This window comes from Elephas maximus, chromosome 13 (genome assembly GCF_024166365.1).
Source record: "Elephas maximus indicus isolate mEleMax1 chromosome 13, mEleMax1 primary haplotype, whole genome shotgun sequence".
Lineage (NCBI taxonomy): Eukaryota > Metazoa > Chordata > Mammalia > Proboscidea > Elephantidae > Elephas > Elephas maximus.
This window is the reverse complement of record NC_064831.1, coordinates 102,802,433-102,830,167: the sequence shown is the minus strand read 5'-3', so window position 1 is coordinate 102,830,167 and position 27,735 is coordinate 102,802,433. Positions and strand designations below refer to the sequence as shown.

The 27,735-nt window shown below is 40.9% G+C and overlaps 1 protein-coding gene across 2 annotated transcripts in view; it reads left to right on the top strand.

Moving 5' to 3' along the window:
• Window positions 1-21,386, top strand: part of GABRB3 (gamma-aminobutyric acid type A receptor subunit beta3) — a 376,930-nt gene extending 355,544 nt beyond the window's left edge. For both annotated transcript variants that reach the window (XM_049905851.1, XM_049905850.1), the window contains exons 7-9: window positions 5,011-5,163; window positions 9,067-9,311; window positions 20,926-21,386. In XM_049905851.1, the coding sequence (XP_049761808.1) occupies window positions 5,011-5,163; window positions 9,067-9,311; window positions 20,926-21,267 (740 nt within the window). In that variant the 3' untranslated portion in view covers window positions 21,268-21,386. The remainder of the gene's footprint in view (window positions 1-5,010; window positions 5,164-9,066; window positions 9,312-20,925) is intronic.
• The last annotated feature ends 6,349 nt before the right edge of the window (window positions 21,387-27,735 follow it).

Below are 27,735 nucleotides of genomic sequence, written 5' to 3'. Positions count from 1 at the left end.
GAAAATTAGTAATACTATTTTGTATTTTAGGTTGTATTATGAAGTAAAATGGTAGATTATAAATGAACCAGACAACATGTTAAAAGGTCCCAAGAGCAGCACCCAGTAAGAGCTCACAGTCTTCCTAGACATTGGTGCAGGAGCCCCCACAATTGTGGGGGGGGGAAAGGAGGCCATGTGCATGTGCTAGCTTTGCGACAGCTGCTAAAGTATCTGCGTGTTGCTTCCTGAATATATGTGAATAGCTCTTATCACATCACAAAGGTGCCATGATACTCTATGTCCATCTTTTATATGAGTTCTTCAAGAATATTAATGCCTCCAAACCAAAAAGACACATTGTTGTCAAGTCTATTCAGACTCGTAGTAACCCTATAGGACAGAATATAACTGCCCCATAGAGTTTCCAAGGAGCGCCAGGTAGATTCGAACTGTCAACCTTTTGGTAGCAGCTGTAGCACTTAACCACTATGCCACCATTTACTTTGGCTGCATAAGGGACCTAGAACCTTATTTTTGATCTTTACTTTTGGTGCATATGAGATAAATGGTTGAGACCAGCATCTTCTGTAGACAGTGTTGTCAAGGAAGCCCTAAATTGGAATGATGCACTTGCTTTTAGGGGCTATGGCCCTGTCTGTTGGCTCAGCACCCACTTGCGAGCCTGACCCCATCTGCATGGGCACACAGGTTTTAGGGCCTGTCTGTATTTCCATTGTAATTTTTGAGCTCCTGTTGCTGTTTTGAAGTGTCTACCTTGGTGCAACTGATTCACTACTCAACTCTAAAGCATTGGCCATGGGCTATGATCGTTCTGGAAGTTTTTCCCACAGACACAGCATTTATTGTGGCTTCAATTCTGCTCATGTAAAGACTTTTCCTGTCAGAGCAACAAAAAGATTTTTATGAACCCTGTAAGTTGCACATAAAATGGCAAAAACCTTTTCCTAGAAAAGCAGGTCTCAGTGTCTCTGGGAACTCTTGTTTATTAACACTCTGAGGCCTTTATCTCTTGGCATCTGGGAAGGCTTGACTTAATACAGCCCTGTTTGGCCATTTACTGTGAAAGCTTTCCTCCCCTACTGCCTGAGGAGTCCTATTCAATCATCAGTGTCCCCTTTCTCACACACCGAAAACTCTCTCCACTAATTGCAATCTTGTGCCCTGGACTGTTTTTCTATCTCAAGTATAGAGCTTGCCTCAGTTTTCCCAACGTCAGTTCTGCATGTGTCTCTCTCTGTCATGGTTCAGAGCTAGTTGAGGGCATAAACTCCATTCTTATCCATCTTTATTTTCTGCTCCACTCACCATCCCCACCTTGGAAACTGGGATGGGATGGGAAGCATACTGAATACCTAAATATTTTGTTGATTTGAAATGATATTTTACTTTTAACAAATAGAATGTATTTACTATGCAAATGTATAAAAATAGTATATTTTCATAATTCTAAATCCTGTGTTTAATGAGAATCTTGGCAAATTTCCAGAGATTAAGGCATTTTTTTAAATCAATTGGTATTTGCTTCCTCAGGGTTGCTGATGATCTCCCAGGTGTCTGACTATGCAGTCATGTCACTGGACTTTTACACTGCAGGGAGCAATCTTCACAGCATAGTATCAGTCGTATTTCATTGCGTGGGTGCCCAGGAGCAGTTTTCCTGAAGAAGATGTACTTGGGAAAATGTTAAGCAAGTTTACTTGGAGAATGGAAAGTTGGAGAGTGTAGTAGGTTGCATTATCATTCAAAATACTGATTGCTCTTCCTTAAACACCTGCCTCCTGTGGCATGAGGGTTGATGATAAGACTTTCTTTTGCCAATGAAAGGGAAGGGGACATACATGTGACATTTCCGTGGGTCAGCATGTGGTTCACATACTCCTTTATCTCTTGTCATAATCTCCAGCAGTGCCCCAACGGAGGAACCTAAGTGTATATGTAGCACAAGAGAGAAAATAGAAATTTCTGTTGTTGTAAGCTAGTGAGATTTTGGGAGGCCGTTTGTTACTGCAGCATAAGGCAAACTATCCTGCCTAGTACAGGGACTACTCCAGGTACAGTGGAGGTAGCGAGGCATATCTGAAGCAAGGAGAAGCAAATGATAAGTGCTATGAAATACATTTACTAGTTGTGTTTGCCATGGGATTGTAAACTAAGACCCAATAAAGACATTAAATTTACTTCAATAACGATATGAAGTTGCCATGGGATTGCAAACTAAGATCCAGTAAAGATGTTGAACATTTTGGGTATCAAGCTCACTAACGAGTCACACAAATAAAACAAATACTCCTATTTTCATTCATCCTGCATACAGAAGTATTTATTGATAATCTATGGTGTTGTAGACTTTTATCTAGGCATTGTAATGTATAAAAAAATCCATTGTATTACAAACTCTGCCTTGGGGACTGACAACTGACTAAGGAAGCTCTCACTTTAGTAAATATAACAATTATACTTAAAATGAGAAGGAAACTTCAAAAGGGTGATCACTTACATTTGGAGAAAAGAAGAAGAGATTCATAGGAGATGTGGCATTTGATCAAGGTTGTGGAGGAAAAAACTTGTTTTAAGGAGAGAATGGTGGGTTCCAAGCAGCAGAGGCAGAAATTAAAGACACTTAGCCTGGGGCAGTGAGAATCCTCTTTGGGTAGAATATAATGTGCCTACTGCAGAGATGTGTTGTGAAATAAAACTGAAGTTAACTTGAGAAAATCAAGGGTGCATACCCTGATGTTGAAGGGGAGCCATAAGCCATAGGGGACTTGAATGTGGAACAGTTGTGGCTGTCAAAGCTGTGCTGTCAAAGCTGCTGTGGAAGGGCAGAGGATCAGGAGACAGCATGGCCTGGGATGGGACTCCCACTCAGCTCTGTGACACCTGGTGTCTGCAGTCCACACACACACGAAGCATGACATGAAACACAGAGTTGCCTCAAATCTGTGTGAAGGGAAGCTTTATTCCATTAATTGTGTTGGGAAAACTGGTTAGCTGATTGAGAACAAAAGTCGTAGTGCATCTTCACTTCATGCTGAACACTAAAATAAGTGCTTCAAAATCGGTTTGTGGGTAGAGCTCTATTGTGAGCTTTTCTGTGCCTAAAACAAGTCTTAAAAGTCACAGGGAAAAAAGAAATGAGATGAATAGATTCAAATATACACAAAAATTTAAGTGTATGTGTCCAAGACAAATGCATCAAATGTTTTAAAACAAAAAGCTGGGCAGATGCTTAGAGAGAATATGAACAATGGTTGTCATGTAAAGCACTTAAATGAGTCGGTAAGAATAATAAGAGAAATGAGGAAAATGAGTAATATAATCAGATAATTTGTAATATTAAAAACAAGAAAAACAAACATATAGGAAGTATTCAATTCAAGAAGATGACTGAAAGGACAAATGTTTCTCGATGGATTACCAAAGCTATTTTTAACAGATATTATGTAATATTGTAATATTTGCAGGTGAGTTGGGCACTTCTATAAAGTGCAGATAGTGGCAGTGCACATTGGTACGATTATTTTGCAAAATAATTTGACAATATGATGTATATAGTTGATCAGAGCCATGTAAAAAACTATACAAACACACACGCACACACACAAAAACCAGTGTGGAGGACATTTTCCAGCCTGTTAGCCCTATAAGATGATGTTTTTTCTCCTTTAGATAACTCTGGCTGAAAATGTGGATGATGCTAAAGTCCGAGGCCTGAAGATAAAAGTCTTGCATCTTCTACTTAGCCATATGAGCATATCAGACTGCTAGAAAAAAGAATACAGGGTCAAAATTGGGAAAGAACTCAGAGCAAAGTCTGGACCCAGGAGTGCACAAGAGCCAGTCAGGCTGGGAGTAGGAGGAGGCCAGGAAAGGCAAGATTTCCTGGAGCCTAGGATGTAGGATCCCTGGTTAAGATCTTGGCTATTATCCAAAGGATTGGCAGTTCGAATCTACCAGCCACTTCTTGGAAACCCTGTGGGAGTTCTGCTCTGTCCTATAGGGTTTCTATGAGTCCAAATCAACTCAAAAGCATTGGGAGGATGTGGGAATCTCATGGAAGAGAAAACCATCCCAAGCAGAGGTAGAGGAGGAGCCAAGCAAGTTGATGACTAGAGAAGGTCATTGGGTTTTCACTGGTTGACTTCAAAGCAGCTTCATTAGAATACAAAAGATAAGGAGCCTGGAGGATTGGAACTGATTAAGGAGTTAATAAATAGAAGTCATTCTTGCCTTGCTCCAAGCAAAACTAAACAAAACAAAACAGATAAGGCAACTATAAAACTAAATGTGGCAGACTTCAGGGGCTATTTTCTCAGTCTTTAATGGTGGTGGTGGTGGTGGTGGTTGTGATGGGTTCCAAGGAGTGCTGAGCCAGCGAGGTGTCCATATCAAAGGATTAGTGCTAGGGTTTGCATACAAGAATAACCAGGTGTGTCTCCAAGCCCCCTTCACTGCCTTTCCTGTGGTCAGAGACAGCATCTCAGAACAAACCATGGCTTTCTCTGGGACAAGAGCTGCTTCTCCAGTTTCCAGGTGACCCCTGAGCAATACCACCCAGTCTAGGGTCAAGGCCTCCAATGCCTTTGACATAAAGGGTGTGTAACCAGTTGCTCCGGATGCACTGAGAGGACAACTGATAAAAGCCAGTTTGTCCACTAATCCATGAGTCAAATCTCCTGCTGACAATGGAGAAAAAGGGGACAGTTGTTAATAAAAAGATATACAAGATATTTGGCATCATTTTTTATTCTAATCTAAACTTTTCCAGAGTTTTCCAGGGATGGTTCTGGAGCATTTAGCCCTAGCTGGGTGTCCTCAACATCACTTTATACACAGACTGAAGTACCCCACCCTTCCCAGGCCCTTATAGATACCATTAGGCAAACAGCAGGCAAACAGAAACAACCCAGTGCCTCAAGTGCATACTGTTGACCATGGATGTCAAAGCACCCTGTTTGGGTGGGTGTGTCCTTCCTGCAGTTAATGACCCTTGTTTTTCTGCCGCAGGTGCCTATCCTCGACTTTCACTGAGCTTTCGGTTAAAGAGAAACATTGGATACTTCATCCTTCAGACTTACATGCCCTCTATACTGATCACGATTCTATCCTGGGTGTCCTTCTGGATCAATTATGATGCATCTGCTGCTAGAGTTGCCCTCGGTATGTGTCATTTTGAAATGTTATTCTAAAATGTAGAGTAACGGTATCATTACAGTATTAAGAGAGTTCATAAAGCTAGAGCTCAACACCTTTTTTTTACATCATTACACGCATCTTGCCTATACGGTCACATTTTATCTTGAAACATCAATTTCATGCACGATTCCCTTGATGTGTTAATTTAATTATAAGGTTCAGATGTGAGTTTTCATGCCCATGAAAGGGAAAGTATGCTTGCAGAATATTTGCATAATAAAGTATTTTTGACAGTAATTTTAAAGCAAGGAGTAACATCTCCTAGTCAAAATTATTCTGTGGCCCAGAAAGAAGACTTGATTAATTGTGCGTTCTTATTTTTCAACTCAGAAAAAACAGTCAAATATTACAGCATATAATTGGAATTACACAATTTAATAAGTATTAAAATATGTAGTTAGATTCTGAATGATCCCCAAGAGTGCTAGAAATCTTTTCTGGCCGTTGATCATTTGACAGATGGATTGTTAGCCTGTGTATAATATATACTGTACATTATAATATTATTTGTAGTTTTCTGATCTACTCAGCTGATTATTACGAAACTGCGTCACTGAGTGGCTGTGCACAAGGCGTGCCTTTGTGCCCACTGGGGTCGTCGGCGGGCTGTGTCTGCACAGAGGGATGCTCTGAAGAGAGCCCTATGGGTGCCCTTCTGCTGCCTCAGGGCTCTGTGGACCTTTGGTTGGGGCAACTTGAGCCTGCTCTTCTTCTTCAGTGGAGAAGGAGGTGCTGGCTCTGCAGGCAGCTGTGCTGTGCTCTGTGCATGCTCCTGAGGGTTCGAGGCTCGTACTGGCCACACATCAGACCTCAGTGATGCTGAGCTGCTGGTATTGGAACCAACCACCATTGCAAGGTTGGAACTGGTGACTCAGTGGTCTTACTCAAAAATTTGAAGTCCACGACCAGTGAATAGCATTATCAGTCCTTTAGAAAGTGACAGTTTATGTTACTATAATTTAGGCTCCATTACTTTGGTCGCAAAGCAGAGACATAAAATCTGTTTTAACTAAATGATTCAAATAAATTATAGTTTTATTTCATAATTATCCTTATAAATGCAGTTTTTCTGATGCAACATTTCATTAATACAATCTAAATAAGAAATAATTTAAGGCTAACAACTAGAAGAAAAATGTATCAGCCTGGTGCATGCATAAGAAATGCAGAGACCACAACCCTATCAGTCTCTTGTATCGCAAGATGGTGGAGCCCTTCAGGGAGCACACAGGACGATGAGGCAGAGGTACAGAGCCTAGGCTTTGAGGAGGAACACTAGAGATTTCTAAAGAGCTATTCTACAGTGGTGATAATAATATGATTATTTCTTGTAGTTGTTATTGTTAATAATGCCAGTCATGACTTATTAGGCACATCGCCAAGTGCTTTCAGTATTACAGTGTACTCCATAACAGCCCAGACAATGAAACAAGCCCACTGGGGATTATTCAGGTTGCCGGCTAGGAAGCAACAGAGCTGAGCCTTGGCCTGGGCCATGTGGTTTCACTATTTAGGCTGGGACCACCCAGTCTGCACTCCATTAGGAGGTGAAATGACAGAAGAATTAGGAAAAGTGCATCAGCCTTTTAAGCCAAGAGCTCATGTGAACCAGAACGAGAAAGACCAGAGCATTCACTTCCAAACCTTACCACATCCATGTCAGTGCAAGAGCCAACTGGAGAGGCAGGGCAGCAGCCAACGCAAACAATTAGGCTGCCCAGAGCTATTTTAAACAGAAAAAAAAAAAAAAAAAGTAGCAGGAGCAACATTACAACATTTTGGAATAATGGTGAGAACACATAATTTTTTTAGCATTTGCATGGCGTTTTCACAGTTATTTGTAAACTGTAATTATGTCATTGCCATTTTCAAATTTAAAAGCTCCCCAGATGCATATGAATGTTATGTTTAAAGGAGAATCTTAAAATATTCTGACTACCCCAAGAGATCATGGATTGCAGTTACTATACATAAAAACAGTCTCAATTCTTCAGTTCTCCTGTGTTCCCTCAGTATAAGTTCAGGGATCAGTTGGAGAGAGCCCGGGTGTCTCTGAGAGAGCACTCCTCCTTGTTCTACCAGGGGCTTGCGGTAAGCTCAGCCTGCAGCCTCAAGGTCCTCTTTGTGGCTTCCTTCCTTTGAAAGCCTCTTTTTGGAGGGGAGCCCTGACCCAGCCCACTCCACTAGGTCTGGGGAGCCACATTACAGTCACATCCTGGAGCATCAGTTGTAGGTGACAGAGAACTCCCTCATTGGAGCTGCCTTGCTTTCTTGAGATTTCTCTTTTTGTTTGTTTTTTAATTTTCATTGTGGTGAAATCTATATAATAAAATATTTGCTATTTCAACCACTTTTACATGTACTATTAGTGACCATTACCACCATCCATTTCCAAATTTTTCTATGACCCTTAACAGAAGCTCGGTGCCCCTGAAACAGTGAGTTCCCCTTTCCGCTCCCTTCCAGTCACCTCTGGTATCAACTAATAGACTTTGGTCTCTATGCATTTGCCTGTTCTCTTACAAGTGGGATCATATAATATTTGTGTTTTTGTGTCTGGCTGATTTCACTCAGCATAATGTTTTCAAGGTTCATCCGTGACGTAGCATGCATCAGGACTTCATTTCTCTTTATAGCTGAGTAATATCCCATTGTATGTAGATTCCATATTTTGTTTATCCATTCATCTGTTGATAGACATTTAGGTTGTTTCCACCTATTGGTTCTTGTGAACCTTGAGACATCTTAGTATTTCGAAGTACTATCTCCAAGAGAGCATGCCAAGAGAGACAGTAATTGGAGCATTGTCCCACCAAGAAGTGAGTGCTCTATGCTTTTTCATTCCTGCCAGAGTAGTTTAATTCAACAAGCTCTGGTCATGGCACTGCTGTCCCCTGTTCCCTGTAGCCTCAAATTCTTCAATGCTGAATCTTCGTGTAGCAAGAACTGTGTCCTTTGCTATGGGGGAGCTTCAAAATGTGGTCCCTTCTCTTACATGGTTTTAGTGACTAAACTTATTCTGAATTTACTCACTTTAGTGACTAAGGGAAATATTGACTTTGGGAAACACTGAGATAATTTACAAGATACTACATAAGGAATTTACATAAGGAATTCAACATAATGGCCTAAAAACTAAAAAAAAAAAAAGGATCTGGTCACCTACCCCAGAGTGTGGTATGATTCTATATTTTGAATACAATACTTTTGACTTCAGCAAATATCTGCTGAGCAGCTTTTATATAAAAGGTTCTTAGGTGCTGGGGGAAACTGCTCTGTTAGGTAATCTACCCTCAGGAGCATCACTCAGCTATTCCTTACTCTTTGAGCTCATGACTGGATCACATCCTTAATAGTAACTTCAGAAAACATTGCTTCATTCCTCGGGCTTCAAATAAGCATGGTAGTAAGAGTTGTCTTCTTACAATCAGGGTCTCACTGATCCCTTACTATAACCGCACATTTCCAGATGTAGACCACACCCCAACTCATCTCTGGGCCTGGTGGACTCCTCCAGACACTCATGTTTTATGTTAAATCCTGGACTTATTTTCATTTCCCCCAATTTTCTTAAAGAGCACGTTCTTCTTTGCTGCCCTAGACACCTCTTCTTCTCTTAACACTCCATCCTCTCTATTGGCAAAACCAACCCATGCGGGCATGGTGCCAGAGCAGAGATGTTGATTCCTATTCACAGGTGGGATGTGCTGCCCAAATCACAAGTTGTATGCTCTATTGCATTTCTACCACCTGATAATCCATAATTCTCCAATCACCTGAAAATGTGTGAGAAAATTCAAAAGGAAATTGAAAACTGAAGAGCAATGCAGTGAAGCCACCACCTCTCACCTTCTGTTTCTTTTACAGGGATCACAACTGTGCTGACAATGACGACCATCAACACGCACCTTCGGGAGACGTTGCCCAAAATCCCCTACGTCAAAGCCATTGACATGTACCTCATGGGCTGCTTCGTCTTTGTGTTCCTGGCCCTTCTGGAGTATGCCTTTGTCAACTACATTTTTTTTGGAAGAGGCCCTCAGAGGCAGAAGAAGCTTGCAGAAAAGACAGCCAAGGCAAAGAATGACCGTTCAAAGAGTGAGGGCAACCGGGTAGGTGGCTCATTACCTTGACCACACATACCATTCAGGGACACCACCCTGCACCTCACAGCTAGTCAGTCACTACATGTGCATTCATGGCCTTTTGAGTAGGAATTGTATGGTCTTGTTGACAATAATTTGAACTGTTTCCTCATGCAAGTCACTGAATTTTACATAAAACCAAAATTAGTGGAGAAACTGAAGAAGCCAAAATCTTCCCAGTTTCCCATAAAAAGGACATAACCTATGGATACCAGAATTAATAAAACTCTAGGGAATGGAGCCCAAATCTGGCACTCAAAAGCATTTTTTCCAAAATGTTTGAGTATGTATTTGGATGTAAAATTACAAGTTTGATTATACAGCATACTACTATTCTTTCCACAAGGGCTGATGACTCCTTGCTCATACTCCCTAGGACAGGCCACCATCCCTCAGTGTGGAGTTTGGTCAGGAAGCTCCCTGATTGGTCCTGGCCCTGGCTCCTCTCTGGTTTCATTTTGCAAAAAGCCAAGACCATGCAGAGAAGAGTTCACTGCCTTAGGAAGCCTCTGGGCTGTCTCTCCAAGGGCAAAAAAGGATTAAGTTCATCCACCTCCAGCCCAGTTCAACACACTGTTTCATCCCTTCATTATAAAATAACTCAATTATTCTGATGTTCTATCAGTTTATTTTTAATGAAAGCAAGATTTTGTTGTAATTATAAACAATATTTTAGTTAAAAGATGTTATAATTTCTATGTAATATTTATTTTTTCTTCCACCTCTTTCATCACATCAAATTCTCACATAGATATTTCCACCTGTTAGCATATTGAGTCTGTTTTGACCTTCTTTGGTTTTTTTTTTTTTTTTAAATTCTTGCTCTTTATCGTGCTCTTACTGCCACCCCATGCATGCGCCTCACGCAGGAGTACAGGCAACTGCTTGGAGCGGTGCCGGTGCCTACAGGCCCAGGGGTGCCACATAGTAGAGACAGGGGTTAATGATGCAAATGGCTTTCGTTCTCTCAGCAAAACATAGAATTGGTCAGAGAAACCCGGAGTTTGTGAATAAAATCAGACTTTTCCATGAGCAAATTATCCTGAATCTCTTACTGGAAAATGGACTCAGCACCACACTTTTCCATTCTAAATAGACCTGCATCCTGCTATGAATACATAACATTTTTTTGTCATATGGTTGCCAAGGAAACGGGAACCCCTCATTATTAATTCCATCGTGCAGCCACACATGTGTGCAGACACACAATGCTGGTTCCCTAATCCTACTCAACAGCCCTCTTAAATATAAACAGCTTATAAATTTGTTTCCTTTGTGCTTAATGAAACGGTTTAAAACAGGTAAATTGCTTTGCTACAGAAATACCTTTTGAGTGCAAAGCGTAATTAAAAAAATAAAACCCTCTAACATCCACAGAAAAAATTAGCATAATGTAGAATGAATATATTGTAAATCCGATGTAGTTGAAAATTTAAGTTTATTCATAAGACCATTTTTATTGCTTGCTTTTCTGAGAATTTTTTTCTGTTTTCCTGGTAGTTTTGTTAAAGCATTTATGTGTTCACATTTTTAAAAATCTGTAATTGTACATCAACTCATAAGGTTTAAAATAAGCATGCAAAGAAAGGCATGTGTACTAATTCTAAACACATATTTGATACCCATGAAGATAAACATTACAAATTTTTCCCAATGACACCTAAGAATTTAGTGATAATTTTAAGTAGAAATGAGCCTACCAATAAGTTTCTATCAAGGATGAGTTAAAGGAAAGTGAAAAAGAATCACAAATTGTATGCAAAATAGGAATGGCACTAGATGCAGGCCAGTTGCTTCATAGGTTACACAGCCCTTCATTATTACTCATTAATTTTCAGCACTATGTCTTGGGATTGGTTGTAAGTATAGCCTTCTGTGCTACAAAGGAATTACTTTTGAAACACTAACCTTAGCCCCCCAAGTGTCTGTCAGTTTGTGGTACTGTGGGGGCTTGTGTGTTGCTGTGATGCCGGAAGCTATGCCACCAGTATTCAGATACCAGCAGGGTCACCCATGGAGGACAGGTTTCGACTGAGCCTCCAGACTAAGACAGACTAGGAAGAAGGACCTGGCAGTCTACTTTTGAAAAGCATTAGCCAGTGAAAACCTTATGAATAGCAGCGGAACATTGTCTGATATAGTGCTGGAAGATGAGCCCCCCAGGTTGGAAGGCACTCAAAAGATGACTGGGAAAGAGCTGCCTCCTCAAAGTAGAATCGACCTTAATGACCTGGATGGAGTAAAGCTTTCGGGACCTTCATTTGCTGATGTGGCATGACTACAAACGAGGAGAAACAGCTGCAAACATCCATTAATAATCGGAACCTGGAATGTATGAAGTATGAATCTAGGAAAATTGGAAATTGTAAAAAATGAAATGGAACACATAAACATCGATATCCTAGGCATTAGTGAGCTGAAATGGACTGGTATTGGCCATTTTGAATTGGACAATCATATACTCTACTATTCTGGTAATGACAGCTTGAAGAGGAATGGTGTTGCATTCACCGTCAAAAAGAACGTTTCAAGATCTATCCTGAAGTACAATGCTGTCAGTGATAGGATAATACCCATACGCCTACAAGGAAGACCAGTTAATACGATTATTATTCAAATTCACGCACCAAGCACTAGGGCCAAAGATGAAGAAATAGAAGATTTTTATCAGCTGCTGCAGTCTGAAATTGATCAAACATGCAATCAAGATGCATTGATAATTACTGGTAATTGGAATGCAAAAGCTGGAAACAAAGAAGAAGGATCAGTAGTTGGAAAATATGGCCTTGGTGATACAAACAATGCCGGAGATCGAATGATAGAATTTTGCAAGACCAACTACTTCTTCATTGCAAATACCTTCTTTCACCAACATAAATGGCAACTATACGCATGGACCTCGCCAGATGGAACACACAGAACTCAAATTGACTACATCTGTGGAAAGAGACGATGGAAAAGCTCAATATCATCAGTCCGAACAAGGCCAGGGACTGACTGTGGAACAGACCATCAATTGCTCATATGCAAGTTCAAGCGGAAACTGAAGAAAATCAGAGCAAGTCCACGAGAGCCAAAATATGACCTTGACTATATCCCACCTGAATTCAGAGACCATCTCAAGAATAGATTTGATGCATTGAACACCAGTGACCGGAGACCAGACGAGTTGTGGAATGACATCAAGGACATCATCCATGAAGAAAGCAAGACGTCACTGAAAGGACAGGAGAGAAAGAAAAGACCAAGGTGGATGTCAGAGGAGACTCTGAAACTTGCTCTTGAGTGTCGAGCAGCTAAAGCAAAAGGAGGAATTCATGAAGTAAAAGAAATGAACAGAAGATTTCAAAGGGCCTCTCGAGAAGACAAAATAAAGTATTATAATGACATGTGCAAAGAGCTGGAGATCGAAAACCAAAAGGGAAGAACACGTTTGGTGTTTCTCAAGCTGAAAGAACTGAAGAAAAAATTCAAGCCTCGAGTTGCAATAGTGAAGGATTCCATGGGGAAAATATTAAATGATGCAGGAAGCATCAAAAGAAGATGGAAGGAATATACAGAGTCATTATACCAAAAAGAATTAGTCGATATTCAACTATTTCAAGAGGTGGCATATGATCAGGAACCGATGGTACTGAAGGAAGAAGTTCAAGCTGCTCTGAAGGCACTGGCAAAAAACAAGGCTCCAGGAATTGATGGAATATCAATTGAGATGTTTCAGCAAACAGATGCAGCACTGGAGGTGCTCACTCATCTATGCCAAGAAATATGGAAGACAGCTTCCAGGCCAACTGGTTGGAAGAGATCCATATTTATGCCTATTCCCAAGAAGGGCGATCCAACCGAAAGTGGAAATTATAGAACAATAGCATTAATATCACACACTCAAGCAAAGTTCTGCTGAAGATCATTCAAAAATGGCTGCAGCAGTGTATCGACAGGGAACTGCCAGCAATTCAGGCTGGTTTCAGAAGAGGATGTGGTACCAGGGATATCACTGCACATGTCAGATGGATCCTGGCCGAAAGCAGAGAATACCAGAAGGATGTTTACCTGTGTTTTATTGATTATGCAAAGGCATTTGACTGTGTGGATCATAACGAACTATGGATAACACTGCGAAGAGTGGGAATTCCAGAACACTTAACTGTGCTCATGAGGAACCTTTACATAGATCAAGAGGCAGTTGTTCGGCCAGAACAAGGGGATACTGATTGGTTTAAAGTCAGGAAAGGTGTGCGTCAGGGTTGTACTCTTTCACCATACCTATTTAATCTGTATGCTGAACAAATAATCCGAGAAGCTGGACTATATGAAGAAGAACAGGGCATCAAGATTGGAGGAAGACTCATTAACAACCTGCATTATGCAGATGACACAACCTTGCTTGCTGAAAAGTGAAGAGGACTTGAAGCACTTACTAATGAAGATCAAAGACCACAACCTTCAGAATGGATTACACCTCAGCATAAAGAAAACAAAAATCCTCACAACTGGACCAATGAGCAACATCATGATAAATGGGGAAAAGATTGAAGTTGTCAAGGATTTCATTTTACTTGGATCCACAATCAACAGCCATGGAAGCAGCAGTCAAGAAATCAAAAGACGCATTGCATTGGGCAAATCTTCTGCAAAGGACCTCTTCAAAGTGTTGAAGAGCAAAGATGTCACCCTGAAGGCTAAGGTGCACCTGACCCAAGCCATGATATTTTCATTCGCATCATATGCATGTGAAAGCTGGACAATGAATAAGGAAGACTGAAGAAGAGTTGACGCCTTTGAATTGTGGCATTGGCGAAGAATATTGAATATACCATGGACTGCCAAAAGAACAAACAAATCTGTCTTAGAAGGAGTACAACCAGAACGCTCCTTAGAAGCAAGGATGGAGAGACTGCATCTTACATACTTGGGACATGTGGTCAGGAGGGATCAGTCCCTGGAGAAGGACATCATGCTTGGCAGAGTACAGGGTCAGCGGAAAAGAGGAAGACCCTCAACGAGGTGGATTGACACAGTGGCTGCAACAATGAGCTCAACCGTAACAACGATTGTAAGGATGGTGCAGAACTGGGCAGCGTTTTATTCTGTTGTGCGTAGGGTTGCTATGAGTCGGAACCGACTCGACGGCACTAACAACAACAACCTTAGCCAGCCCCCTTTCCCATGCTATGGATGGGAGCTAAGCACCTGATCACAGAGGTATGTCTTTCCCCAACCAATAGTGACCTGCTGGTGTTTTCTTTTCAAAGACCACCTTTGGGTCCTGACAGGCACCCAAGGGAGGACTGTGCAGTCAGGGCCACTGCAGTCTACCTAGTAGGGTACCGTGATTTTGGGATTGTTAATTTTATCAATTCTACTATAAAACCATGAGCAATTATATAATATTTTAACTTAATAAATGCTCAAATTTTTCACATATTTACATAGTTTCTCCTCACACCAGTGGTGCAGTATAAGCCTTGACTGTAGTCACTATGGGACAGAACTGACTCAATGGCAATAGGTTTGGTTTGCTTGTTTGTTTTTAAATAGTTTATTTGTGCTTAACCTCTACTTGTTCCTGAGTTGTTTCTATACCCAAGGTTTAGCCTCTGGTTGGAATGCAAGTATTACTGTCACAAGCTGTCTTAGTTTCCTAAGGCTGTCATAGCAAAATACCAAAAAGTAGGTGACTTAAAACAACTGACATTTATTGTCTCATAGTTCTGGAGGCTAGAAGTCCAAATCAGGGTATTGGCCATGTCAGTTCCTTCTGGGGTCTCTGAGAGAGGAGCTGTTCCATGTCTTTCTTCTAGTTTCTGTTTTTTTTTTTTTTTTTTTTCCTGAAAACTCTTAGCATTTGCTTTGCTGCTTGTAGATATACCTTCACTTGGCCATCTTCTCCTCTTTTTTAAGACACCAGTCATATAGAATTAGGACCCACCCTACTCCTGTATGACCTCATTAACTTAACTGATATCTTCAAAGAAAGACCCTATTTTCTCAAACAAGGTCACATTCACAGTTAGGGTTATGACTTCAACATATCATTCAATCCATAGCAAAGCCCTGTGATCTTTTGCAAGGTGATTAGTAAGTATTTGAATTTCATGAGATGGCAGAAATTCTTGCTGAGGAATCAGAGCTGCAGACTTGACGTCGCTCTTCTTACTAAAGTGGAAAGATTTCATTCCTCATGGGACAAAGAACATCTTATTCTTCTAAAACTAGAGTATACTATTTATTTAGAAGCTTGAAGGTAGGTAGAGAGTGAGATATGAACTATGTGCCAATCTGGTAACAGATTCTAGGAAAAAAAGAACATCCCTCTGTGACGTATTCTCCAGCAGATGTTTTCAGGCTTTGAGTGTCGACACCTGCCAAGGTAATACAGCAGGAAGAAAAAGTACATTGAAATCAGTGGTTCTAACTATAGCAGATATGAGACAGAACCCTTCAAAATAAGCAGTGTTCATGAAATAATTTAAAAACTGAATGTCACCTTTTGTTCTGTATAGGATATTTCTATATTTCACCCACAACAACTTCCATCTATGTCAAGACTTAAATTCTAGATGATAGGAAAAAATTAGCATCCCTTTTGGAAATATGAGTTTAAAGTATCTGGTTCCTAAGATTAAACCAATTTTAACAACCCCTGAACTCTTTAAAAAAAAACGTAATTTTGGTATAAATTTTTCTACACACTGGTTCATGTTTAATACTTAAATGCAAAACTATCAATAAAGCAGCCAAATTCTTTGCATCTTCCCAGATGCCACCACCGAGACATGAACATGGGCAGTGCTCATGTCACCTGTGTTCAGGAATGAGTGGTATTGGTCATCATTTGGTCTAACTGAACCCTTATGCTTCCTCACTTTTCTAGTGAGGAAACAGGAAGGCTGATAAATGTGTCTTTTGAAAACCAGGTAAAACTGTGAGTCATAGCACTGTCAAAGTTCACCTGAATAAAGGGATTCTAAAATACTTCCTTCCTTGAAGAAAAAACATTTCTTTATTTGGTATTTCTTTCTACAGTGTTGCTAATTACAATCCTCTGGATTTTTATAAAAGGAGCTTTTAATACAGTATTTTTGATAGCTAGAAAGAGATGGTACTGTCAGCGTGTATTTAAAAATGTGCATCAAGGGCAATATTCAGTATTATTTTAAATGTACTTGCTGATTATATGTAGCTCTCATCTTCTAGACTCCTTAAGGGCAAGGGCCTTCTCTTATTCCTCTCTGGGGCCTACACCTCACACAGGCCTGCTACAGAGCAGGTGGGCAGTGATTATCTTGCACAGATAGATAACCAGGAGTCAGCTGGGTGCCGCCACTCTGCAACCCCACCTCCAGGGGGGTGCTCTGCATCTTACAGTTTTGTTGCATCTAAAACATTACAACCTTTAGGAAAACAAGTTGTCTTCTGAGGTTCTAGTTAATATGTAGTTGCTAATGAATAGAATAAATTCTACATACTAATTTTAAAAAATAAGCATCTTCCAGCTTTGATTATTCTCTGCCTCAATTTGAGTTTTATACATATTGGCTTACCATTTATGGAAATTTAAAAGTTGGACCTGTAAATGAAATCTAATTAAATCTGTTTAATAAACTACCTCAATTTATTGTCTCTTTAAATGAAAGCTTCATGTTTTCTCTTATGATTCAAAATCAGTTTGGTGGTATATCATGTTTATTCATTCCAGGACTAGAATAAACTGAATTAATGAGATTGTACTAGCTGATTCCCTTCGTCAGCCCCTTTCCATGTCAAGACTTCCAGTGTGCAGGGAGACATTTGCTCATTTACCACCAAGGTCACAATAGAAGGTGCTGGAGGAGACAGACAAGTGTAGTCCATGTATGAAGACCAGCTCAGTGGGCCCTGTCTTGCTGTCCTTCTGCTGCCTTATACCTAGCTCCCACCACACCCAAGACAGGTTCCAGTCGTGCCCCCTTCTTCAGGAGAGCACATGACCACTCTGGACTCTCGTATTCCACAACTCCTGGGGATACTCTACAGAAGGCTGTTCACTGCTCAGAGCTGCCTGGGCACCCACTCTCCTTCTAGCCTTTCCTTAGCTCTCTACTCCTTTCTCAACCACTTAGTTTATCTATTGGCTTTCTTCTCCCTCATTCTCAGTATGATCAAAGACTCAGTCTCCCAAACCACTGATATTCACTGATCCTGAGGACCAGCATTTACTCATTTTAAGCGTTTTACTGCTAATAATTCCAGGAAAGAAAATGAAAAGAGCTGATATGGGAGAGATGTTCCAAAATCTTACAAAATTTAAGATTCCTGGTGCTCCCGAATGCAAGACCCATTTGAACTGTCCCCTCCACTGTATATAAAACAACAAAACCCTAACGCTCTTATGTCAAGGCCCCCTTTCTCCTCCCAAGAACTTGTTTCCATGCAGGGCATCAGGATATGGTACAGAGACAGCAAATAGAAATTGATCATCTTGACCTATTTGTGACCTGAGCACTCCTGACTTGCTATGGTCAGTGCTACGGAGACTTTGTCCTGCATGGAACCATTTCCATGTGGCACACCTCACCCTGCAGGGTACAGTCTCTGCCTTTCCACATAGATCCTTCCTGCTGCTGCTCAGGAAAGGTGGTTGCTGGTGGGGTGAGCATGAGGGGGGATCATCTGGGAGCTTGGTGAGTTTCCAGTAGAATGAGCCTGGGACTCCACTACCCAAGGTGACAGATAGGGTGGCTTCATTAGAAGAGTGCATCAGAGCCTGGTTGGGGGCAGGCTTCTCCTGGGCCATTCACACATCTCTGTAGGGAGCCCAAGGGGCCAGGTGTCTGTGGTCCCAAGGTGGGAGCAGGGTGGTGAGGTAGCTGTCTCTGTTGCTCTCACCCGCTGAGTTGCAGAAGTGAGTCATGGGCAATGCGTGGGGGCATCAGTGTGCTGGTGGGGCATGTAGGGCCTGCTTTCTTTGTTATAGTGGCAAGAGGGCAGATTGGCCAAACTCGTGGTCAGATGAACCAAAAGGAAACAAACCATGCCATGCACTCCAACTAGAGCCCCTCTCTTTGGTTGCTCCTCACAAATTCAACTTTCATTCTTTATCCTGCAGCCTGACATGCAGGGAAGCCTCATAGCTTGGCCCTCATTGCTTTCCCAAGTTTCATCGTTAGGCAGGCATCCCTATCATGATGTAATGCCATGAATATGTCAGTGACAGTGGTAATAACAGCAGCAGCCCCATGTGTTGGGAACCTTGTACTATGAACCCACTGTCTCTGTTACTGTGGTCCCACTCCACGAGTTGGCCTTTCTCAAACCATTTCAGACTCTTCATGCCTTTGATTGTAATGTTTTTCCTGCCTTCTACCTGGAAGATTTCTACTCATCCTTTGAGGCATAGCTCAAAGGGCATTTCTCCTCTTAAATTTTCTTTGTTACCCCCTGTATGTATTAGTTTTGAATGCTGCCATAACAAATTACCACCAACTTCACAAAAACCCAGTCGATCCACCAACTTAGAGGCTTAAAACCATACCCATTTATTCTCTCACAGTCTGCAGGTCAGAAGTCCACTACATCATGGCTGACTGGGTCCTCTGCTTACCGTCCCACAGGGCAGAGGCCAAGGTGTCAGCAGGCTGGGATCTTTTCTGGGGACTCTGAGGATAAATCTGCTTCCTGGCTCATTCAAGTAATTGGCCATATAAGTCCCTTGCAGCTGTAGGACTGAGGTCCCAGTGTCCTTGCTGGCTGTCAGCTGGGGGCCTCCCTCTGCTCCTAGAGTCTGCCCAAATCCTCTCATGTTTTTCCTGTGGCACCTCTAGCAAAAGCTCTGGAATCCCTCTCATGCTACAGACCTCTATGCTCTCACCTCTCTTGCATCTCTCTTTCTCTTCTGCTTCCAGCCAGACAAAGTTCTCTGCTTTTAAGATCTCATGTGATTATATTGGGTCTACCTGGATACTCCAGGATAAAACCACTGCCATCGAGTCGATTCCGACTCATAGTGACCCTATAGGACAGAGTAGAACTGTCCCATAGAGTTTCCAAGGAGTGCCTGGCAGATTTGAACTGCCAGCCTCTTGGTTAGCAGCCGTAGCACTTAACCACTACGCCACCAGGGTTTCCACTCCAGAGAGATAATCTCCCTATTTTAAGGCCTATAACCTTAATCACATCTGCAAAGTCCATGTTGCATGTAAAGTAACGTATTCACAAATTCTGGGAGGTAAGGCTTGGGTTTCTTTGAGGACCGTTATTCTGCCTACCACACATCTCTGTCCCCAAACATAATTGAGTGACGTTTAATAATGCTTCCAAACCATGATGTAGACATCTCAGTCTTTTTTTTTTTTTTGGAGTCTTTTTGCCAAAGCCTGAGTGGTCATGGATGCTTGCAGCCCTTCTTGTGTTTGGGCCACACCTGGTGTTGGGGAGCTGTCCCTGATGCCCAGGGAACCCTCAAGCTCCTGCCTCTTCTCAGCCGGGAGGCCCTCCCCAGCTCACCTCCTGCACATCTAGCTTTGTGTCTTCAATGAAATTCAGAAGATGGAAATACACAAATATAAATATTGAGTAATTGTCCCTCCACAAAATAATAATATGCTTAATAAATGCTTAACCTAGTTCTACTGGAAAAAAAAGATTTCCACAGACAGAAGAAGGAAAGGAAAATGGCTCTCCAGGAAACGGGATGGGAGCTAGGTGGAGGAATGCCAGGCAGGCAGGAACAGTGATTCCCCAGGGGACTGTAGAACTGACTGCAGAGGGCTTGATGATGACTGGCGCTCCTCAGAGGGAGAAGCTCCAGACCCATCCAGCGATGACTTCTCTGGGGACCCGTAGCCTCTGGATTGTTCTATTGAAAACTCTGTGGCAGGTTGACAAACACATGGATTAGGTACCCATTGGCCTCATCATGAAAGTTCTGGAGCTGAATTTAGCACAGAAGAAAGCTATAATTTTAAATCTGGGTTCTAATGTGAAAAGAGCCACCATAAGCCCAATGCTGTCAAGTTGGTTCTGACTCAGCTACCCTATAGGACAGAGTAGAACTGCCCTGTAGGGTTTCCAAGAAGTGGCTTACTTGGGTGAGTGTCTAGTTTAGGTGGCACCTAACCCACCAATGTCACAGTAGTATTTGTTAGTTTCTCCAGGATAATTTGGACATTTCATGTCCTCAGAAAAGGGACAAGTTGACTTCCAGGGAGTGGAACAGAATAGTTTCAACCCAGTGCATAATTGTTCAAAATGGTTATAACACCTAAGTTAACATCTTGAAAGACATTTGCACTTTAATTTTCTCTTCAGTAAGGATTTGTATCCTTAATGTGCAATTTCAGTTTGAAAAATTTCCCCTTGTTTTATCTAATCTCCTACGTGAGAACTTTTAAATCAAGGAAGTAAAACCTCTAAACTGCAGTTAAACCTCCAAAATGCCATTTTCCAATAAAACGGAATGCTGGGCTTGACAGATGTACAATTTCTCATAATGTATGTGATATGATTGTAAGACATACGTCTGTGCTGGGTTTGCATGTGAAAATCAGATTTATTTGGCATGCTAGTTGCCTAATGATGTTTACTTTCTTCCAATTAGGTGGATGCTCATGGAAATATTCTGTTAACATCGTTGGAGGTTCACAATGAAATGAACGAGGTCACAGGTGGTGTTGGTGATACTAGAAATTCAGCAATATCCTTTGACAACTCAGGAATCCAGTACAGGAAACAAAGCGTGCCTCGCGAAGGCCATGGGCGACACATGGGGGACAGAAGCATCCCGCACAAGAAGACCCATCTACGGAGGAGGTCTTCACAGCTCAAAATAAAAATCCCTGATCTAACCGATGTGAATGCCATAGACAGATGGTCCAGGATCGTGTTTCCATTCACTTTTTCTCTTTTCAACTTAGTTTACTGGCTGTACTATGTTAACTGAGTGACTGTACTTGATTTTTCAGAGACTTAATTTAACACTGAGTGAAATATTACTCTGCCTGTCAAGTTTTTATACCTGTACACACACAGACACTCACACACGCAGACACACACATATATACATACGCAATTGTATATATATGTGAACTTTCTCAGCATATATATATATAAAATACACGTGTATATGAGGATGTATATGTATATGTTTATACACACAGGTGTAAATGCCCATGTGTATGTAAAACAAATACACATACATATATACATTTTGCAGCTATGGACAATTTAACACAGAATGCATATTAAAGAAAGTCATAGTTTTTTTTTTCTTTTTTAATTGGAAGGGACAAGTATCATCTAAATATTATGCCTTGAGAATGAGGGTGTAAAACACAATATCATCCCAAAATGTGTCTTTTCTTATGATAAATTAGATGTTTTAGTTTAAAATTCAGAAAGAAATCATTAGTTACTCTTCAAAAACTCATACAGTGGTATTGCTAGTTTAAAATGATTCACACACTTCATATCCTCTCTTTCAGTTTAATAAGCGGAGACTTTTTGGCTTTTTTGGTGAAGGGGTATTTTTCATCAGGCATACTTTTCCTGTGACCGCTCATTGGATGAGGTGAGTTGCTGGCAAAGAGCTCACCTGTTATCTGAAGCATAGGTAGATCCCATGTTGATGTCTAAACATTCATCTTTGAGAACCCATCGGGAGTGAACTGCATCTCATTGTAAGTACGCTAATGCGCAGTGTATTTGTTTGTTTGCTTACTTGGAGTAGATTCAGTTTACCTGTCATGTGGGAAAATAGCAGCACATTTTCGCAATGTTTAGTTGATGTTTCAGTCACAGGAAGCGTGCTCTCCATCTCGTATGGGTGTTTAGGCCTGATATCTAATGGAAAGCATAGGCATCTCAGGTTATTTGTTACTCCAAGGTAAAACCATCTAGGATGACTTCCCCCTTGCATATACATTATCAAGCATTCTTACATCACCATATGTTACTATAAAATATATTTGCATAATATGCATATATATGTATATTTACCAAGATTATTTCTTCTGCTTGCTCTCATGGCAGCATGCAATGTCATATTTTTCTTTATGCAACAGAATTATTTTCTGTTACCTAGAGTTAAGATTGAAGCTAAGACACTTCTACTATTCAATTTTCAAAACCAAGAGACATCCTCATGCCTTTATTTCTGTATCTGAAACATGCCATAAGCACATCCAACTCTGCCTAGACTCACTAGGACGCTGCAGGAACATGACCAATACACACCATGCATCACCCCGTGACCCACTGACCGTGCTCTTGAGGCAAAGGAGAGCCACTGACAATAGACACGGTCATGTCTGGTTCCTTCTGATCCACAGCCTCATCAGTATTTGGACTTTTTAAAGCTCGTAGAAACAAGACAAGGTGCACTGGTTTCATAGACGCAACCTTAACTTAATATTTAGATGAGATCTTTCTAAAGAAAAAAAAGAGATGATATATTTTTTGTAAACAATATTTCTATCACAGGCATCCATAAACTGAAATGACTACAGTTGTGCAAACAAGTGTCACAGTGAAGTAAGCATTTGGAGGGAAAAAAGTAAAATACGCAGGAAAGAACTGCTAAATTAATATTTTATCTCAAAATACCAGATATGCCTCCCCCTCTCTGTTCTGTCCAAAGCCAATGACAGAGTCTAGTGCGACACTTTCAGGGAGGGTGCCGTCTGCCCCACGTGGCAGACACAGCCCTCCCAGAGGATGCTGTGGGTGTGGATGATCACCATGAGCTGACTACCATTCAGTGTTTCTTTGGTGATCATAATAGCCATTTATTTGTGGGAGTTATAACAATTCAAGACCCATCATCAGGCTAAACATAATCCACAAAATACCCTTTTCCTGCCTTCATTCCCGTCTTTCTTCAAAGTCTTCTAAGCGCTGCTCTCCGGTTTCATTTTTTGCTGGAGACTAGCCAGTGATTTGCTTGTCTTTGGCTTTTCTCTGACATTTTTTTTTTTGTGAGTAACAGTGGGGGATCCTAAAAGTTAAACTGATTGATTGGGAGAAACCTTGTAAGTGGCCTTATCATTGTTAACATGTCAAAGAAAAACAGACATTTGTGAAGACCTTATCCCTTTCAATACTTCAGGTATCTTTTTCTGTATCCAGTGATTCAAGGTGTGAGCTCCACTTGCAGAAGAGGGACCCAAAAATGCAAATGAACATGGACAAGAGCAGTGAATGGACAGTCTAAGTGTGAAGTTTATACTATTCAGAACTGTGACATTAATTCTTTCTGGGAGACAAGTGACTCAAAAACTGTTTTGATGCATAGTTGAGGTACCCAAATATCAAAGGCAGAGACCCCATGGGACTCAGAAGAACTGCAGTTCTACTTTCCAAGGTTTTCTGGATATAAATTTGCATGGTATAGTCATAATAGCTTTTGAGCTTTTTATATGCATTTGGCACCAAGACTGGGATACACAACTTTGTAGACACTGCAATGAAGTTAACATAATAGCTATTCTATAAATAGTGTTTGTAACTACACACACACATACACGCACATGCACACACACAAATACATACATATATTCTGTAAAAAAAAAAAAATCTTTTTAAGATCCTTGGGTGTGTGTTTGCTTTACTCCGTTTGAGAAGAAAACTACTCTTCTTCTAATAGAATTATTTTCTAGCTTCTCCATTTTTAAAAGTTGTGAACAGTATTGAGAAGCAGAACTTCTGACTCTGCTACCAGAGGAGAATTGAGCTTGGTTCCCTGTTTTGTTAAAAAAATGACCTCTCATTACTCCACAGTAGTTACTTGAGCCAAGGAGTGAGCCGTACTGATGAGTCCTGAAACCGACCTCAGACATTAAGATGGGGTGGCTGTTACCCACATCCAGAACTCTTAATAAGGAGAGAAAGATTTAATTTGGGATATTATGGGATTTTGTTCTCAACATCTGAAAGTAATAAAAAGTTAATTTTCTAAGTAGTTCTGTCTTTCCAAAATGCTTCACAAGGGTTCATATGTACAGAAGAATCTTGTTAGGACACAGAATGTTATTACCCATCTTCAGATAGACGAGGTAATTCAAGAGCTCAGCTACATAAATCACACAGAGAAAGACTTATAAGACTCTAGTAATCTTTAAAATAAGTGTTATTCCTGTTCACAAACCCCAGGACTATAGAGGGGTTCCACTGTCTGTACCATGAGGCATTCACTTCCCTGAATCCAAAATCCAAAAGAAGTATGTCATGATGATATCCCTTAAAAAAAAAAATGATATCCCTTAGGTTTGAAAATTACAGGCACTTCTGCAATATCATGTTTTAATGCCAGCACCCAGGACTTTTCATGTGTTCAGTCATTCACATCAAAGGCCTTTCTCTCCAGTTCAACCATGAATCAATGTTTTCACCAAGGAGATAGCCTCAGAGATGATGCCAAAAAGCCTGGGACTAGTTTTAAGGGGACAGGCACATTGCAGCTGTAGGTGTCCCTTTTCCGCATCTAGTAGATAAACTCGTTGGTGTTTGTCCCACAGTAGTGTGGTTTAAAAAGAAAATGTGTCCCACTTTGAATCTCCTGGCTTAAAAATATAAACCGTTTCATAGTTCTTATTTTTGCTCTCCACCTGAAAACCAGCTCATATTTCTGGCCATTTTGTGTAAGCAAAACTGAACAATTGGTAAAATATTTTGTTGCTCTGGGAATCGATTCTGGCTCTTAGTGTGAGCCATCAGTCTGAGTAAAACTGGATGTTGGGGAAAAGAGCTGCCCAGGTGAATTAAATTTTCCCAGGACACTAGCTAGCGTGCCTTGGATTGATTACCTCTTCTACTGCGTTGAAAGGTGCCATGTTTTCCGGAAATACTCAATTCCCAACACCTGGGTAAACAGTGACCTCCCAGAGAGTGGCTCACAATACCATGCCTCTCCACAGGGCCAGCCCATTGATGTGTCTGGTTATTCGCAGCTCGTATTTTTATTTCACAAGTCAGTGAGTGTATACAAGGTAAGTACAGGATTATTCTAGTAGGAATAGACGATTGCTGTCATGATCAATCCCTATGTTGATTTCATTTCATTGTAAAGATAAAACCCAGTTTTGCTTAAGCACATTGATGTAATTTTTTGGTATTATTTGACATGAAAAAAAACAGCAAAATTGAGTGATAGATACAATATGAAACTTGTTGATGGATGAATTCAAATTTATTAAAAAAGGACTAACTGACTTAAACATGAAGACTGATTTTTTTTTTTTCTTCCTTGGCTATCTGTTGTTGAAATGATGTGGTTATTTTAATGCGAGTCAACTTTAGTTACATGTGACTTTTTTTTTTTAATTGTGATTTACTCTGAACTTTAAAGGACAGTTAGAAACACCGAGATCCAGCTTGTCACTGCCTTCGAATAAGCTCTTTAAGAAATGTTTTTAAATTAAAGGCTAAGGAAACAACCTACCAATGACCTCTGGCAAAGGTGACACTGATTCTTGTTGTCCTTTAAGAAAATAAGGCAATTTCTTTATTTTCCAGTGAGAAAGTGACAAGCAGGATCTCAAAATGCATGAATGAGTGAATGAATGAATTCAGATCTTAAAACACCACAACCCAAATACAACTTTTATTGAAAAATATACCACTTCCTCCATTTCCAGTTACCGTTAAGTCAATTCTGGCTCATGGCAGGCAATCCCCTGTATGTAGGGGAAACTTTGCTCTATAGGGTTTTTAGTGGCTGATTTTCCAGAGGTAGATCACCAGGCTTTTCTTCCTAGATGCCTCTGGGTGAACATGAACCTCCAACCTTTCAGTTAGTAGCCGATCACATTACCATTTGTACCACCCAGGGACTCCCCTATGTATCTCTAGACCTCCAAAAAGGTTGTGGGCACACCTGTAAATACCTTTAAAGGAACGCTTCCCACAATGGTTATTGTCAGTCTTATAAATACCTTCAGCTAGTCTAAGGAAAATAATACAAAGTCTTAAGTATTATATGATCTGTTTTCTTTTTTTTTTTCCTTCATTTCATATGGTCAAGCTTTCTTTTTACTTTGGTACTCTGATTTGGCTATATTTTACACTAATTCCTTGTCTAAGGCAAGATAATTACCCTGGGGGATTTTCTTACCTATTTATAGTAGGTTAAAGGAGCCGGGCGGCACATGCAATTTACCATTGACTGCCACTGACAGGTTTAAGTATTTTATTTAAATATATTAGGATAAACATTATAAGAAGAATGAAGCAGAAATACTGCAGTTGTTTTTCTTCCCGGAATGTGGTATCAGTTGATGGCAGGTGAGAAAAGAGCTCTCCTGACTGCTGGTCCTGTATGATCAGGGTTCAGAGCTTTTTCATTTGACTCTGTAATTATCCTTCAGTCTTCAGTATACTAAGTAACCCATTGTCATCTAGCTGATTCTGACTCATAGTGACCCTGTAGGCAGGGGCAGATTATCCAATAGGCAAGGTAAGCACAGTGCTTACCTTGCTTGCCAGAACATCTGCAGTGAACGATTTTACACGCGTTTCACCACATCTTTCACATCTTTGATGTGGTGAAACCATGTGTGTGATGGTTAAGACTGTGTGTCAGCTTGGCTGGGCCGTGATTCTCAGTGTTTTGGTAGTCATGTAATGTGATCACTTCCCTGCTGAGATTTGACACGTGATCATCGCCATGATGGAATCTGCTATGAGTCGGTATGCGGAGCAGGGCCTGTGGTGGCTCACCGCCCCCCTCAGCCTTCATCTCTCTGCTGTCTGCCACCTAGTTCTTCCTTCTGCCCTTGCCAGGGCTTTTGCAAGTTCTGGATCCTGCAGCTGGCTCCTGTTCATTTGATTTCTGGTTCTTGGGACTTGAGGTAGCAGCTTACCTGCGGTCTGGCCTGCCAATCTTGGGATTTCATGATCTTCGCAGCCTGTGAGCAACAGCCCTGCTCTCCGGCCTGCTGATCTTGGGTTCACCAGCCCTTCTGGCTATGTGAATCAGGAGAAGCCTCTTTCCTGACCAACGGACTTGGGACATTGCAGCCTCTGTGTCCACTTGAAACATTTCTATGATATAAATCTCTCTCTCATCTATGTGTGTGTGTGTATATATATATATATATATATATATACACACGCTTTATTGGTTTTGCTTCTCTAGAGAACCCAGTCTAAGACAGTGTGAAATTGTTCACTGCAGATTAATAAGTAAGCACAAATAAGCCCATGCTTACCTTGCTTACTGGATCATCTGCATGTCAGGGACTGTAAATATGAAAAGAGGCTTTGATTTTGTAGGAAGGTGCTGTGGGGTTGGAAGAGAGACAGGGGCCAGGCATACCTAGAAGCAGAGTCTTTGATATGGTGAAAAATGTGAAATTGTTGTTCACTACAGATGTTATAGTTCCGACTCATAGCAACCCTATAGGACAGAGTAGAA